The 17,520-nt window shown below is 38.8% G+C and overlaps 1 protein-coding gene across 1 annotated transcript; it reads left to right on the top strand.

Moving 5' to 3' along the window:
• LOC114181289 (uncharacterized) lies at positions 1–4,174 on the top strand. Its single transcript, XM_028067706.2, has 4 exons — positions 1–138; positions 802–978; positions 2,290–3,599; positions 3,776–4,174. Exons 1-3 carry the CDS (start codon positions 37–39, stop codon positions 3,559–3,561), a joined length of 1,551 nt encoding a protein of 516 aa, XP_027923507.1. The 5' UTR covers positions 1–36; the 3' UTR covers positions 3,562–3,599; positions 3,776–4,174.
• The last annotated feature ends 13,346 nt before the right edge of the window (positions 4,175–17,520 follow it).

The following is a 17,520-nucleotide window of genomic DNA, read 5'->3' on the forward strand; positions in this document are numbered from 1 at the left end:
ACAGAAACTCATTTGCACACTGTTCAAGCAGCAACAATGGAGGGAAGAGAGAGAAAGTTTTCTCTCTCCTCTCAACCGGAACCTCTCCACACTCTCCATTCTTCTTTCTCCACTCCAATGTTACAGCATCAATCTCATGTGAGTTTGGTTATCTTCAAAATTTGAAATTTTGAATTTTTTAAAAACTAACCTAACTACCTAACGTCACCATCACTGATTGCTTTCTCCGTCGCCTTTAGCGCCATATCTGACGACTCTGATGGTTTTATGGCTATTCGAACGCACCCATGGCCTCAAAATTTGATTTTTGTAATGTTATGTTGTTAGTTTTGATTTCTGGTTTTTTTGTTTGGTTTTGATTTATGTACAGAACGGTAGATATAGTTCCTTAACTGTTTCTTCTTCTTTTTTTTTAGCATTGTTTTCCTCCTTTTAGAATTAGAATTTTACCAAGTGATAATTTATGAAATAAAAGTTTGTTTCAAGTCCAGCTTTAATGTTTGTAGTGTTGTTATCTGATCATGGTTGAAATTGATATTTTACTGTGACAATCTGCGTAATTAAAGTTGTGTTAGATGTCAGTTTAACTGTTTTTAGCTTCAAACTTTAACCCAAATCAAGATTTTACCTTGAAAATTAGGATGCTAAAAGTTTGTATTGAATTTTAGTATAACATAGATGTAAAATTCAAATTCTGATTAGGGAAGAACAGGGAAAGTTTGATGTTTTCTGTGTTTATGTTTATGTGATTGAGTTTTGATAATGGTGGTTCTTCCAGTAACAGTATATTTGGTTGTGCAGGAAGTGGTGGCTTTGAAGAGGGCATATGCAGATGTAATTCTGAATACTATGAAGGAGTCTGCAGGTCGGGTAATGGTGTCGGAAAAGAGAGCACTTGTGCTCCAGCAGGAGCTCAATGCAACCAAAGAAAATGCTCTTTGTATGTTAATGCGTCTGAAGAAGATGATGGATGCTAAGGTTTTATTTGCAGTGATAAATTTTGTGGTTCTTATGGTTATTTGATGATTATAATGATTCGAGAATCTGCTTAGGTTAGATTTTAATTTAGTTGATATTGAAATGTTAGATTTGTATTTGACTGACAGTGAGCATTTAACGCCAGTGTATAAGAATGGATTTTGTGTGAATGATGAAGTAGAGTCACTTTTAAATGTATTTATGAGTATGTTTTGAAAACTTTATGGGTCACATACCATTTTTAAGAACTATGTAGTAGAATCAAGAACAATTCACTTTTCACTGAATCAATCTATTATGCAGAGTAAATTATTTTATAAGCCAGAGTAGCCAAACACATAAACTAGTCTTAGAATTTTCAATTTTTCAGTGTCTGCCTACTTTGAGCTTCATTTTGGAATCTGAAGTGGAACATCCTTAGGATCACATGTGATGTTCTTGTAGTATGACGTTTTTCTTTTTGTTGTTGAAGTGGAATTCTGATAGAACAAAACAATGTTCTATCTAATGTGTCAGGGAAAGAAGTTAGTTGGGTCCTTTGTTGGTTAGTTGAGTAGAAACTATTTATAAAGGAAGTTTATTAATAGTTGGCAGGAATATTGTATAGAGGGAAATTTGTTAATAGTTGGCAGGAATATTGCATAGAGGGAAGTTTGTCAGGACAATTCTAAAGTTGTGTGGGAGGGTTCAAGTTTCTTGAAATAGCTTGGACTAATTCAATTGAGAACTGTTTCTGTGTGAGAAGTTCTTTAAGATCAGTAAAGACATTCTGTTTCTAGATCCAAATCTGATCCCATTTCTATCAAATTCACACTTATCATTTTCTGGATGAAGTAATATGTTAAATCAAAACTCTTGGTTATATTACTATTGTGTATTTCATTTTGGCTTGTTGTTGAAAAAGGCCTGAACAAATTGTTTTTTGTTATCCTCTGAAGTAAGCATTGATCTTGTTTTCAGTAGGATGCTTTGATGTTTTGTGATGGTAGTTACTTATATGTTATATTTAAGACACTTGTGACTTATTGTTAATTATGAATGTTATTACTTTATAGTAATTTTCATACTTTTTGAGAATCTATATGTTTAGTATACATTGTATAGACTGAAAAAAGAAAATCTAATAGCAGCTATTCCATATATGCTATCTTGCTATAGCATTTTTGGAATCAAATCCGGGGTTTAAAACATTGATTTTACTGAAGTTTGAACAAACTTATAATCTAATAATCTCGGTTGGATTTTCTTGTTTCTCCTTTGAAAGTCACAAACTAATGCATTTCCATAAACGAATGCTTTCTTTGTTAACAGACAGCTGAAGCAGAGAAAGCATCATTGCAGCAGCAAAGAAAAATTGAAGAGCTTGAAGCACAGTTGAATGAAGCTGAGGATGTGGTAACAGATCTTAGGGCAGAACTGAAGCATGTACACCTTGTGCTAGAAAAGATAAGGAATAACCAGGTACAGCCTTTGAATGGGCAGAACATAAAGCAGGTTGCAACTTGTGTGAGTGTAAAACCTGAGACTTCAATATCTTCTCCTCATGAAGAACTTGAATGTATAACAAGCTGTGATGTGGTAAACAAATCACTGACTATGAACATCTTAGATAAGAAGTGCTGTAATCCAAAACAACAAACTGAGCAATTGCACATCTCTAATTTGGAGGATTCTTCTGGTCATGACTCTGACTTTGCTTCGGTCATCACAAGAAGCAAGGAACCTGAACTTTGCCGAAATGGATTTACTCAGAGAATCCGTGCACTTGAAGGAAATTTGCTGGATGAAAAGCTTCTCATGCAAGATGTACGCAATGAACATTATGGTAAAAAGCTTGGGGTCATTGCTAAAGATGTTCATGGGAAAGTTGCAAAATATAGTGCACTGATTGAGGAAATGAAAATTCATAAGCATCTCAAGCTCCTTAAAATACCAAAATGGAAGATCTTTTTCTACAGGTCTCGATTTCTTTCTTGTAAATTTCGTTTTCATGACAGCGGTAAATTGAGCAAAGATGTGTGCTCTCTACCTTCTATCAACCTTAGTGCCATTATTAGATGGAAAAGAACGAGAAGAAGACATAGACATCTAGGATTAAAACCTTCTGCTTTTAGAAGTTGTAAACCATCATTTGTTCTTGAGCAGTGCTCATCTGTCTGTGGTAATGCCAAATGTTGTGAAGATGAAAATGATGCAAATATGAAGTCAGTGCCACTTTTGACTGATGCAGAAGCCACTGAGCTAGTGGAGAAAGCAATTGAGAAGGATGACAAGTTATCGAATTCAGGAGAAAGTGCTGAACAGAATCTAACAGGTCCAAGCTCTGACATGAAAGTAGAGGTTGTTGTTGATGTTTCATCTACAAATACTGGTATGAAAGATGAAAAAGCTTTTATAGAAAAAGATAGATCTTGCAGTCAAGTAGATGAATGTAAGCCTCTGAAGTATACATTCCAAAGGAAGCGAAAAAAAGAATCCTTGGGAAACATACACCAAAACTTTGATGATTCTAAGAAGAGCACAGTGAAGAGGAGGGTGGAGGACAAACAAAATGGTGCATGGGAACCCCAGAATGTAGCATGATGGAAGAAACTTCTGCAAATAATCAGCACCTGGATCAGGTTTGTTCAATTCTAATTCACACAATAACTCCTCCTGATTGAATTAGGAGAAAGCATGAATAAATTGAATGTGAATTAAGTTTTAAGAAAACTTTGGTTAAAGCAAAATGAAGGGTTATCTGGTAGTTTGTTTTGGATTTAAGCACCAGACTGATTTACTTGTTTTCTTTATGCAGCTTATCATTGTGTGCAAACTGCAAAATGGTATTGATATCAATATGAATGCTTAAGGCTCAACGATTCAACTGTAGCAGACCTTTGAAGTTGTTATCTTCATCTCTCTGAGCACATCAAAGATGTTTTTGTAAACAATTAGGCACTCTAGTTTTTTGTTTTTTAAATTATTTCTGCATTTCTATCCATATAGAAAAAAAAAATGCTGTTTCTACAGTGCTGGTTGCCTCTGTTAAGTGCTTAATTCAAGCTAGCTTAACACTTGAGCCATGACATGTTGATGGCAACCCTTGATAGCTTATGGATATGTTTATAGGATGTTTTTTGTTGTTATTATTATTATTATTATTATTATTATTATTATTATTATTATATTATTATTATTATTATTATTGGTATTATTTTTATATTTCTCCATCATAAACAATGAACTTTATATGAAGAAAAGTTTTTATTGCTGGCAGATTAGAACTTATACTGATTGTAAGTGTATCATTTCTGCTTCTCAAGAACATCACTACGCTGGTTATTGAATTTGGGAGTTGCTGAAGCTTGAAAAATTTTAGAATTGGAAACCTCAGTGAGTATTTATATACAGTTGTATGATTATTTTGTAATCTGATGAACTTAAACTGTGTAGTAAGACAATAAATGAAGCTTGGTACCAATTGATTATTAATCAGATCAAGTTCTATTCCAGAAATGGAATCAGAGTATTCACTATTCATCAGAACAATTTAAATAATTTATTGTAAACCTATTTATATATATTTCAAAATATTTATTTATTATGAATTTCACTTGTATCAAAATAAACATCTGTTCTGTGTAGTACATGAGTTAAAATAGTAATTAATACCATTTCGGGGGTTGTTAATCTCTTTTGCTTTTACACTAGGTTGATTTCATAGTTTATTTATGGGTTAAATATGTTTTTGGTCCCTCAAGTTTCAGTGAATTTTGGAATTAGTTCCTCTTCGAAACTTGATACCAATTTAGTCATTCATCTTTAGAAATGTATGAATTTAGTCTTTCTTACCAAATTTTGTTAAGTTTATTTGATGTTTTAAGTGCATTTCATGATAGTATTTGAATTGTTTACAACGTTTGACACACTTTTGCTTCAATGTTAACTTAAATATTATCTTAAAATACATTTAAAATGTCAAATAAACTTAAAAAAATTTGATAAGAAGGACTAAATTCACACATTTCTAAAGATGAAGGACTAAATTGGTATCAAGTTTCGAAAATGGACTAATTCCAAAATTTACTTAAACGTGAGGGACCAAAAACATATTTAACCCTTTATTTATTGGTTTAAACATTCCGTTGGTTCTATTTTTTTCAAAAATCTTAATTAGGTTATTGGATTTTTATTAGTATTAATTGAGTCCTCATTATTGAAAACGTGATTTAATTTGGTTATTTATGTTAATTTATATGTTACGTGTCAATTCATGCCTTTTAATTTTTGTTAATTTTCTTCTTGTTTTTTGTAATAAATAAAATTGCCACCTGTCTACGGGTGGCAAAGTGGGATGGGTTGGCATTTTCAACCCACAAGTCTGTTTTGATCCAATTTGCTTAGTCCGCCAAACTGACAAATCAAAGGCAGACCAATCTCCACACTTGGCTTGTTGGCTCTTTTTTATTATTTTTTTTCTTTTTTTAAATTAAAAATAATTAAAAAGATTAAATTTTCTATATTATATTTGTGTAAAGATGTAAATATATAATATTATTATAATTTAAATCATTAAAACTTACAAACTAAATTATAATAGACTAATAACATATAATTGTAATAATTATTTTAATTTATTCAATAAAATTATTTAATAATCAAAAGCTTAGAAAATATTTACAAAATTAAATATGTTTTAAATATTCATTAATAAGTATATATACAAACAAATTTTATAAATAAATTTTAACAAAAAATTAAACAAAGTGGCGGGCCAGCTTGGCCTAGCTCGTTTTTGGTGGCCAAGGGTGGGTCGAGCCAAAACAGGCTAGGCAGACCCTTTCTGCCACTCCTACCTGTGTTAAATGAGGGGTCTTGCCACGTGGCAGAGGTAATGTCAATTCGATCTGGGTCGTAGGAGATGGCTTGAAGTAGGCCCGGGTCCTAGGTCCGCCGAGTCGGTTCAGGCCGAAGGTCGAGCCAAGTTTTTCCTATTCGAAGATCACAACGAGATGATTGTGAATCGAGTCAGTCCAGGTTGAAGATTAACTTAGTTAACTTGTGTCAGAGGTTGAGCCTAGTAAGTCCGAGTCAACATTCGAGTCAATTCGGTATGGGTCGAAGGTCAAGTCGAGTTAGCTTAGGTCGAAAGCCGAGTCGGCTTAGGTCAAAAGCCAAGTCGGCCCGGATTAAAGGTCCAAAGGAAATGACTATGAGTTACGTTGGCCCTAGCTGAAGGTCGAGCTAGGCCGGCCTAGTTCAAAGGTTGAGTCGAGTTGGTTTATACATAAGATTTAAATCAATCTACTTTAATTGAAGGTTGAGTCTGGTCAATTCAGACCGAATTGATTTGAATCAACTGAGGTCAAATTAATTCATATTATGTTAAGGTTGAAGTGATTTTAATTTGCACACGTCGAACTAGTTGAGGTCGAATCAACTCGAATTAACTTGAACAAAAAGTCAAGATGAATTGTATCAATTTGAAGGTCAAACTAAGTTAAGTTAGACTCAAAGATACAATTGAGTTTGTTGTAAAATAAAAATTAAATTACTTTATCTAGACAAAAAATTAAAATCTAAAATATTTTAATTACTTCAACGAAAAAAATTATTTAAAAAATAAAAATAATTCAATTATTAAGTGTTTCAGGTGTAGGGACTGAGCACTATCTAAAACACTCACTAGTCTCCTTTTTCTCTATTGTCACAATTTCTCCTTTCTTCCTGCTCGTCAATCAGGCTCTGATGCTTAAGTCAGTTCAGGGCATGTAATTAATGTTGTAATAAATGTGAAGTAAAAAGTCCTTACCAACTTAACCTACTTTGTGCTCCTATTTATAGTTTTTCGCATGGAGCTGTATTAGGGTTTCTTAATCACGATCCAATTGCTTTATAAACTTGATTACTAACCTATTTTACTCTAATTGCAGATCTTTTATTTTGGGTTTGCGCGACTGATGATGTTGAACGTACCTGCACTGACCGACCATGTCCTTGTGTCCAAATAGTTGGATGAGAATGACAAGTCATGGCCGATGTTTGTCAACGCTCACATTAAGGAGGATCTCAATGTGATTTTCAATTACATATCGTCAGGGTCAACTGACCGTTCCAGGTGGCCTTCGTCCGCTTGTCCTTGGTGTGAGATCCAGAAAATTCATAAAATTAATAATTAAAAGAATATAAGAGATGAAGGGTTGAGACTACCTTAGAAGAGTTCTTTGAAAAATCCTAGACAAGAAATAATGTGAACCTAAGTGGTTTAGAGCATTAAATTAGGTTGAAGGGACTTGGGTTCAAGTCCCGAGCATGTCATTAGTAGATTTATTTAATTTTGTTTTATTTTGCTACTATATTGTGAATGTGAAAGCATGATTTAAGTTCATACGAATGGGTAAATTGATAAGAAACATGAATTAGTTTGGTGGTTGTGCATGAACTTGGTAATTAGGAGGTCATGGGTTCGAACCTTGGGTTAAAGGAAATGGACTCTATCTATATTTTTGTTTTTGCCAGGTGATGGAAAATCTGAAAAACTATAGGAATTCCCTAAGAAAGCAGAGAGGTGTCAGTTTAGGTGCACTAAACAAGAATAATGGTTATAAAACTTAAAAATATAAATTTAGTTCGTTTTTCTTTTAATTTTATTTAATTGGGCTGAATTGGTGAGAGGGAAAGGAGTGTGTGAGGAAGTAAGGAGTTAGAGTGAGTGATAGCAAAGGAAAACAGAGAGGAGGCTGGGAATTTTCGTGGTCTAGAGGGAGAGAGTGAGGGTTGAAGGGAGTTGAAGAAGATACCTTTAGAGGGGGCCTTGGACAACAAGCACCAATCGTTAAATTGCAATTGGAGCGAGGATCCGAGGTAAGGGGAGCTGTTCATATGTGTTATTAGTATTTTTTTCTCTGTTCTGGAATGTTTCTGTGGCTTGATGATTGTGTTTTACCTTTTTCACGTTCAAACTCGTAAGTTCTTTTCCAGAACCGCCTGGCGGCTAAGAATTCTCCGCCAAGCGACGCAACATTTTTTAGCGTTTTCTGGGTTCTGTGATGAACCGCCTGGCGGCCTTGGAGGACCCGCTAGGCGGCACTCACTGGGATTGCGTAAATTGACATGTTTTTGGATGTTTTTGTGATATGGTTAAACTGATGCACTTATATAATACTGATGATACTTTCATTAACGTGATTGGATGATGATTAGCAGGTGTGTAGAAATTTGATAATTATGGGGTTGGGTATAGACTCGTAAATCTTTATGAGTTACATGCGATTGCTATATGTGAGGTATGGAATGGGCAATATGTTAATAATAAGTCTCAAACAGTTGGTATGGAATTGATCTGTGTGTGTTAAATGTATGAATACCTGTGACTGAATCCGTGAGGAGAAGATGAATTGGAAAAATTGGGAATAATAGCTTTCTGCAGACGTGAAGGAACCTAAATGGTTCTAGAATCACTGACACGCCGCCCGACGGTACCTGATATACCGCCAAGGCGATCCCGAGCTGCCAGCAGTGTTTTGGCATGTCCTGTGGGTGGTCTGCACAGAGGGGAACCAAAGATTTAAGTGATGGGTGTTAGGATGATTGTTAGTATAAAAGGAGGGTACTTGTGTGATGTTAGAATTATCAAAATGGGTCTGGGATTATGTATGAACTCTAGTTAAGGAGGCATGGGAAAAACTTGCGATGAGTATTTTTGTATGATACATTTGGTGTGGCTACACGGGTGTCTTGATTGCTGGCATGAAAAGGTGTTTAGATGAAGTGGTTGTTATTTAAACTGTCAATGTGACATATTAGTACTTAGGAAGAATGTGTGCTTAAACTCCAACACATAAACACATGAGTGCTTGTCTTGATTGTTTGTTGATGATTCGATGACTTGAGGTGTTACATATATATACTTGTATTTGAGGAACATGAATGTATGATTGTATGATCTGGATGTGAGATTTAATGGCTGAATGTGCATGAAAATCTCTGCAAGTGTATAAACCAGTAGGGGAGTGCCTTTAGTGGTGTGGCGCCTGGCGGTGGGAGAAGCCCCGCCAGGCGGTAAGCCACGAAACAGAGAGGAGTGTGAGGACAGACACCCGGCGGTAGAAAGACACTGCCAGGTGGCCTGGAGCGTGTTCGCCCAGCGGTTCATGGAGAGGCGCCAGGCGGAAGTGCAGTGGCAGGGGTCCTTTGCAGATGGAATTGCATGGATGATTTCTTTCCTTTTCCTTGGTAGCTTGGTCAAGGATATGCTGGATTTGGTTACGAGCGGGGAGGTTCGTAACAGAGTTGTGAGATGCGTGATTGATGCGGGCGGGGAGGTCCGTATCGGTTGTACTCTTGTGTGGGGATACGAGCGGGTAGGTTCGTATTTCCGAGCGCACACTTGAGGGTACTATGGGCGAGGAGGTTCATAGTAGGTATTCACGCATGTTGGACTACGAGCGGGCAGGTTCATAGAGTTGGACTACGGGCGGGGAGGTCCGTAGAGTTGGACCACGAGCGGGTAGGTTCGTGGGAGCATGATAATCCCTAAGGACCAAGGTTGTGGTTGGATATTTTCTCATATAGGTTATGATATTGGAAGTCTATTTTGATAACAAGTGTACCAAACTAAAATTAATTAAGTTAGATTGGGTAAGGGACAATTTATTTTATCTTATGATCATATTGTGTTCCTTTCAGCTTACCCTTTCTTGTTTGTGTGTTTGTGTTTGACAATGATCACGTGACTTGTCACGTGGGAGCAGATGGGAATTCAGGTGATCATGCTGATGCTTAGCGACAAAGCGAGGCTACCGATGGGGGATTTTCATTATACTATGCTTTCCTACATTTTGTAATAGACACTATGATGTTTTATCCATTATGAACATGTAATAAAGATGAGACAGCATGAATGGATTATAGCGAGTTAAGTTTTAAATTTTCTCGCGCTTGGGAACTTATTATAATATCTGAATTTCTTAAAGTATGTTTTGTGAAAGTGAGTTTTATCTAGTAATGTCCACCTGGGGTGTTACATTTGGTATCAGAGCATATGATTTCAAAATGATTTTTGGGCCTTGGGGAAGTGAGCTTATTGCGATTGTGAGACTAGTATAAATTGACTGAATTTTTAGAGTTTTTGAGATATGTGTTATTGCATGGTGTGTATTGGTAATGCATTTTCCGAGATAACTTATAATGGTGTATGATACTTATGTTCTAGAAACTAGGAAATGGCTGGTGGAAGAGGTAGAAGGATTGGTGCCAATAACTCAGCTGATGAAATTGCCCATGCTATTCACCGATTGGTTGACGCTATGCAGCCACAACAGGTGGTGCTACCACAGCCTGCACCCCGACCTGTCAGCATGGATGATTTCATGAGGCACAAACCAGCCAAATTCAATGGCAAGGCCACTCCTGATGACGCAGATGCGTGGATCAGGGAGTGCGAGAAGATATTCCGTGTACTCGGCTGCTCAGATGAACAGAAGCTGGCCTATGCCACCTTTCTCTTGGTGAGTGATGCAGAATATTGGTGGGTTGGTATGCAGCAACAGATGGGGACTAGGGAGGAGGAAGTGAGCTGGGAGAATTTCAAAAAGAGATTTCTGGAAAAATATTTTCCAGATAGTGCTAAGCATGAGAGGGAGGCAGAGTTTTTGACTTTGCAGCAGGGCAATATGACTGTGCAGGCTTACGTTAACAGATTTGTATCTGGCGAGGTTTTACACACAGAATATCAACGAGGAATGGCGTTGTTGGAAATTTGATAGGGGTCTACGACATGAGTTGCTCAGGGTTTTGGTGCCACTCAGGATCAGAGAATTTCCTCTTTTGGTGGAACAAGCAAAAAGTGTGGAATAGTTAGAGATGGGGCCTAGTCGCGTAGCCCGATCGTAGAGGAATGTTGTGGAGGCTAGACACCAGAAGAAGCCTTATAATCGACCTCAGACGTCCTCGTTAGGGATGAAGTGTTTCTAGTGTGGGGGAGCACATTTAAAGAGAGACTGCCCCAGACTTGCTCGTAACGTAGGGAGTAGTGGAGGGGGTGGAAGTGTTTTGTGTGTGATCAACCCGGTCACTTTGCAGACAGGTGCCCTAATAAGAAGACGGTCGCAGAGCCACGACCACAGTTGCCTTCTACAGAGAGGCCAAGAGTAGCAAGGAGAGTGTTTGCGCTGACTAGCGCCGAGGCAAACCGAGCAGGTAATCTTATACAAGATACGTGTGTAATGATGGGTCAGAATGTATGGGTACTTTTTGATTCGGGAGCTTCGCATTCTTTTATTTCCAATACATGTGTGGGGAGGTTGGGATTAGAGGTTCATGACTTGGGGTGCGAGCTAGTAGTCTCGACACCGACGTCTGACAAGTTACAACCAGTACTAGTTGTGATGGATGCTCGATTGAAGTGGCGGGTCGTAGGTTCAAGGTGAACCTCATCTGCTTGCCGTTGGAGGATCTGGATGTGATATTGGGGATGGACTGGCTGTCCAATCACCATGTGGTAATGGATTGTGGACGGCGCAGATTGATATTCCCAGAAACTGAAGGGGTAAAATTGATCTCGTCTCAAGAAGCTATGAAAGAATTGAGAGAAGGAGCTACCTGTTACATGATGATAGCTCAGCCAGAGAAAAAGAGTAGTGAAGAGCAGATCCGTGACATATCAGTGGTGGCTGATTTTACAGATGTGTTTCCTGACGAAGTTCCTGGATTACCCCCAAGCAGGGATGTGGATTTCACTATCGACCTCATCCTTAGGGCAGGTCCGGTGTCTGTCGCCCCTTATAGAATAGCGCCAGCTGAATTAACCGAACTCAAAAAGCATATAGAAGATCTGTTAGGGAAGAAATTCATCAGGCCAAGTGCATCTCCATGGGGAGCCCCAGTATTACTGGTTAAGAAGAAGGATGGGAGTTCCAGATTATGCGTCGACTACCGTCAGTTAAACAAACTCACAATTAAGAACAAGTACCCATTACCGCGGATAGATGATCTATTAGATCAGCTGCGAGGAGTTGGGGTGTTCTCAAAGATTGACTTAAGATCTGGGTATCATGAGATTTTGGTCAAACCTGAGGACGTACAAAAGACGGCATTCCGGTCTCGTTATGGACATTACGAATATGTCGTGATGCCGTTTGGGGTGACAAATGCTCCAGCGGTATTCATGGATTATATGAATCGCATATTTCGACAGTGTCTGGATAAGTTTGTTGTTGTGTTTATCGATGACATCCTCATTTACTCCAAAGATTGGGATGAACACGCTGAACATTTGAGGGTGGTGTTGGAAATACTCAGGGAACATCAGTTGTATGGGAAATGATCAAAATGTGAGTTCTAGCTGAGCGAAGTCCAATTTCTTGGGCATGTAATCTCGGCTTATGGTATCGCAGTCGACCCTGCAAAGATAGAAGCCGTGTTGAAATGGGAACGACTGCAAACGGTGACGGAGGTGAGAAGTTTTCTGGGATTGGCTGGGTACTACCGGCGATTTATAGAAGGGTTATCCAAAATGGTAAGTCCTTTAACACAACTCACGCGAAAGGACAAACCCTTCTCATGGACGAAACAGTGTGAGACATGCTTTGAAGAGATGAAGAAGAGACTGATTACGGCTCCAGTATTAGCTATTCCAGATACAACTCAAGCATTTGAGGTGTACTGTGATGCGTCATACCAGGGGTTGGGATGTGTATTAATGCAAGAGAAAAGGGCGGTAGCGTATGCTTCTCGACAGTTGAATATCCACGAGAAGAATTATCCCACCCATGATCTGGAACTAGCTGCGGTAGTTTTCGCTCTTAAGACTTAAAGACATTACTTATATGGCTCCCAATTCCGAGTCTTTAGTGATCATAAGAGCTTAAGGTATTTATTTGACTAGAAAGAACTTAATATGAGACAAAGGATATGGATGGAGTACCTTAAAGATTACGATTTTGAACTCCTCTACCATCCAAGCAAGGCTAATGTGGTAGCCGATGCCTTGAGCAGGAAGCGGGTACATATGTCTTCACTGATGGTGAAAGAATTGGAACTGATAGAGAAATTACGCGATATGAATTTGGGATTACAACTAAATTATGATCATATCTGGTGCAGTATGTTAATGGTTACAAACACCTTCCTAGAAGAGATCCGAGAAGGGCAGGTGCATGATGCTGAGTTACAACAGATTGTTGGATGGCTGGGTACAGAGAAGGGAAAGAAATTCAAGATGGGGGCTGATGGTATCTTAAGATTCTGTGATCGGATTTGTGTGCCTGGAAATTGGAGAATGAGAAGGAGAGTCCTAGATGAGGGACATAAGAGCCGCCTCAGTATCCATCCGGGTATGACGAAAATGTACAAGGATCTTAAGGAGTCATTCTGGTGGCCTGGGATGAAAACTGATGTGGCGGATTTTGTGGCAGCCTGTTTAGTGTGTCAGAAGGCTAAAATTGAGCACCAAAGGCCAGGAGGTACCCTAGAACCACTGGAGATACCCCAGTGGAAGTGGGATGGTATCTCTATGGATTTTGTGACTCACCTACCTCGATCTGTAAAAGGGCATGATGCCATTTGGGTAATAGTTGACAGACTCACCAAGTGTGCGCACTTCTTACCAATCAATATGAGGATGTCAATGGATAAACTCGCAAAGTTATACATTCGGGAGATTGTAAGATTACATGGGGTTCCAGCAAGTATAGTGTCAGATCGTGACCCGAGATTCACCTCACGGTTCTAGCAATGTTTACAAGCAGCACTAGGAACTCAACTTAGAATGAGTTCTGCATATCATCCTCAAACGGATGGTCAATCGGAAAGAACAATTCAGTCACTAGAAGATCTGCTTCGGGTGTGTGTATTGGACCATTTGGGTGGTTGGAGTGAAATACTTCCCTTGGTGGAATTTACTTACAATAACAGTTACCACTCAAGCATTGAAATGGCGCCTTACGAGGAATTATATGGAAGGAGATGCAGAACCCCTCTATGTTGGTATAAGGATGGAGAGTCAGTGACTATTGGGCCGAAGTTGTTGCAACGGACGACAGAAAAAGTCAAACTGATTCAGGACAGGATGCGTGCGACTCAGAGTAGACATAAGTCGTATGCATATAAAAGGAGGAGGCCGCTAGAATTCCAAGCGGGGGATCATGTGTTCCTACGAGTCACCCCAACTACAGGCATTGGGAGGGCAATCAAATCTAGAAAGTTAACGCCGAAGTTCATAGGGCCATATCAGATCAACAGGAGAATCGGGCTGGTAGCCTATGAAATTGCGTTGCCACCACATCTAGCCAACTTGCACAATGTGTTTCACGTGTCCCAGTTGCGTAAATACATTGCGGATCCCAGCCATGTGCTAGAGACTGATGATGTCCAGTTCAGGGATGATCTGACATTGAACGTGAGACCGGTAAGGATAATGGACTCTCAGGTCAAGAAACTGAGGGGGAAGGAGATCTGGATGGTAAAGGTTCTTTGGGATGAGGCAATACAAGAAGCAACGTGGGAAATGGAGGAACTCATGAAGGAATCATATCCATATTTATTTTCTGGTAAGTAAAATTTTCGAGGACGAAAATTCTTTTGAGTTGGGAGTAATGTGAGATCCAAGAAATTCATAAAATTAATAATTAAAAGAATATAAGAGATGAAGGGTTGAGACTACCTTAGGAGAGTTCTTTGAAAAATCCTAGACAAGAAACAATGTGAACTTAAGTGGTTTAGAGCACTAAATTAGGTTGAAGGGACTTGGGTTCAAGTCTTGAGCATGTCATTATTAGATTTATTTAATTTTGTTTTATTTTGCTACTATATTGTGAATGTGAAAGCATGATTTAAGTTCATACGAATGGGTAAATTGATAAGAAACATGAATTAGTTTGGTGGTTGTGCATGAACTTGGTAATTGGGAGGTCATGGGTTTGAACCTTGGGTTAAAGGAAATGGACTCTATCTATATTTTTGTTTTTGCCAGGTGATGGAAAATCTGAAAAACTATAGGAATTCCCTAAGAAAGCAGAGAGGTGTCAGTTTAGGTGCACTAAACAAGAATAATGATTATAAAACTTAAAAATATAAATTTAATTCGTTTTTCTTTTAATTTTATTTAATTGGGCTGAATTGGTGAGAGGGGAAGGAGTGTGTGAGGAAGTAAGGAGTTAGAGTGAGTGATAGCAAAGGAAAACAGAGAGGAGGCTGGGAATTTTCGTGGTCTAGAGGGAGAGAGTGAGGGTTGAAGGGAGTTGAAGAAGATACCTTTAGAGGGGGCCTTGGACAACAAGCACCAATCGTTAAATTGCAATTGGAGCGAGGATCCGAGGTAATGGGAGCTGTTCATATGTGTTATTAGTATTTTTTTTTTCTCTGTTTTGGAATGTATCTGTGGATTGATGATTGTGTTTTACCCTTTTCGCGTTCAAACTCGTAAGTTCTGGGCAAAAATTTCCAGAACCGCCTAGCGACTAAGAATTCTCCGCCAGGCGACGCAACATTTTTTAGCGTTTTCTGGGTTCTGTGATGAACCGCCTGGCGGCCTTAGAGGACCCGCCAGGCGGCACTCACTGGGACTGCGTAAATTGACGTGTTTTTGGATGTTTTTGTGATGCACTTATATAATACTGATGATACTTTCATTAACGTGATTGGATGATGATTAGCGGGTGTGTAGAAATTTGATAATTATGGGGTTGGGTACAGACTCGTAAATCTTTATGAGTTACATGCGATTGTTATATGTGAGGTATGGAATGGGCAATATGTTAATAATAAGTCTCAAACAGTTGGTATGGAATTGATTTGTGTGTGTTAAATGTATGAATACCTGTGACTAAATCCGTGAGGAGAAGATGAATTGGAAAAATTGGGAATAATAGCTTTCTGCAGACGTGAAGGAACCTAAATGGTTCTGGAATCACTGACACGCCGCCTGACGGTACCTGATATACCGCCAGGCGATCCCGAGCTGCCAGCAGCGTTTTGGCATGTCCAGTGGGTGGTGTGCACAGAAGGGAACCAAAGATTTAAGTGATGGGTGTTTGGATGATTGTTAGTATAAAAGGAGGATACTTGTGTGATGTTAGAATTATCAAAATGGGGCTGGGATTATGTATGAACTCTAGTTAAGGAGGCATGGGAAAAACTTGGGATGAGTATTTTTGTATGATACATTTGGTGTGGCTACACGGGTATCTTGATTGCTGGCATGAAAAGGTGTTTAGATGAAGTGGTTGCTATTTAAACTGTCAAGGTGACATATTAGTACTTAGGAAGAATGTGTTCTTAAACTCCAACACTTAAACACATGAGTGTTTGTCTTGATGATTCGATGACTTGAGGAGTTACATATATATACTTGTATTTGAGGAACATGAATGTATGATTGTATGATCTGGATGTGATATTTAATGGCTGAATGTGCATGAAAATTTGTGCAAGTGTATAAAGCAATAGGGGAGTGCCTTTACTAGTGTGGCGCCTGGCGGTGGGAGAAGCCCCACCAGGCGGTAAGCCACGAAATAGAGAAGAGTGTGAGGATAGGCGCCCGGCGATAGAAAGACACCGCTAGGCGGCCTGGAGCGTGTTCACCCAACGGTTCATGGAGAGGCGCCAGGCGGAAGTGCAGTGGCAGGGGTCCTTTGCAGATGGAATTGCATGGATGATTTCTTTCCTTTTCCTTGGTAGCTTGGTCAAGGATATGCTGGATTTGGTTACGAGCGGGGAGGTTCGTAACGGAGTTGTGAGATGCGTGATTGATGCGGGCGGGGAGGTCCGTATCGGTTGTACTCTTGTGTGGGGATACGAGTGGGTAGGTTCGTATGTTCCGAGCTCACACCTGAGGTTACTATGGGCGGGGAGGTTCATAGTAGGTATTCACGCATGTTGGACTACGAGCGGGCAGGTTCATAGAGTTGGACTACGGGCGGGGAGGTCCGTAGAGTTGGACCACGAGCGGGTAGGTTCGTGGGAGCATGATAATCCCTAAGGACCAAGGTTGTGGTTGGATATTTTCTCATATAGGTTATGATATTGGAAGTCTATTGTGATAACAAGTGTACCAAACTAAAATTAATTAAGTTAGATTGGGTAAGGGACAATTTATTTTATCTTATGATCATATTGTGTTCCTTTCAGCTCACTCTTTCTTATTTGTGTGTTTGTGTTTGGTGATGATCACGTGACTTGTCACGTGGGAGCAGATGTGAATTCAGGTGATCATGCTGATGCTTAGCGACAGAGCGGGGCTACCGATGGGGGATTTTCATTATACTATGCTTTCCTACATTTTGTAATAGACACTATGATGTTTTATCCATTATGAACATGTAATAAAGATGAGACAACATGAATGGATTATAGCGAGTTAAGTTTTAAATTTTCTCGCGCTTGGGAACTTATTATAATATCTGAATTTCTTAAAGTATGTTTTGTGAAAATTAGTTTTATCTAGTAATATCCACTTGGGGTGTTACACCTGGGATTGTTCAATTGTGGACTCTCTAAAATTATTCTGGAAAAATTGTCACATTAACAAAGTTTACAACTTTAAATCCCAACTGTTGGATA

Source organism: Vigna unguiculata, chromosome 4 (assembly GCF_037176805.1).
Source record: "Vigna unguiculata cultivar grain cowpea cultivar isolate G323 ecotype 2 chromosome 4, ASM3717680v1, whole genome shotgun sequence".
Taxonomy (NCBI): Eukaryota; Viridiplantae; Streptophyta; class Magnoliopsida; order Fabales; family Fabaceae; genus Vigna; species Vigna unguiculata.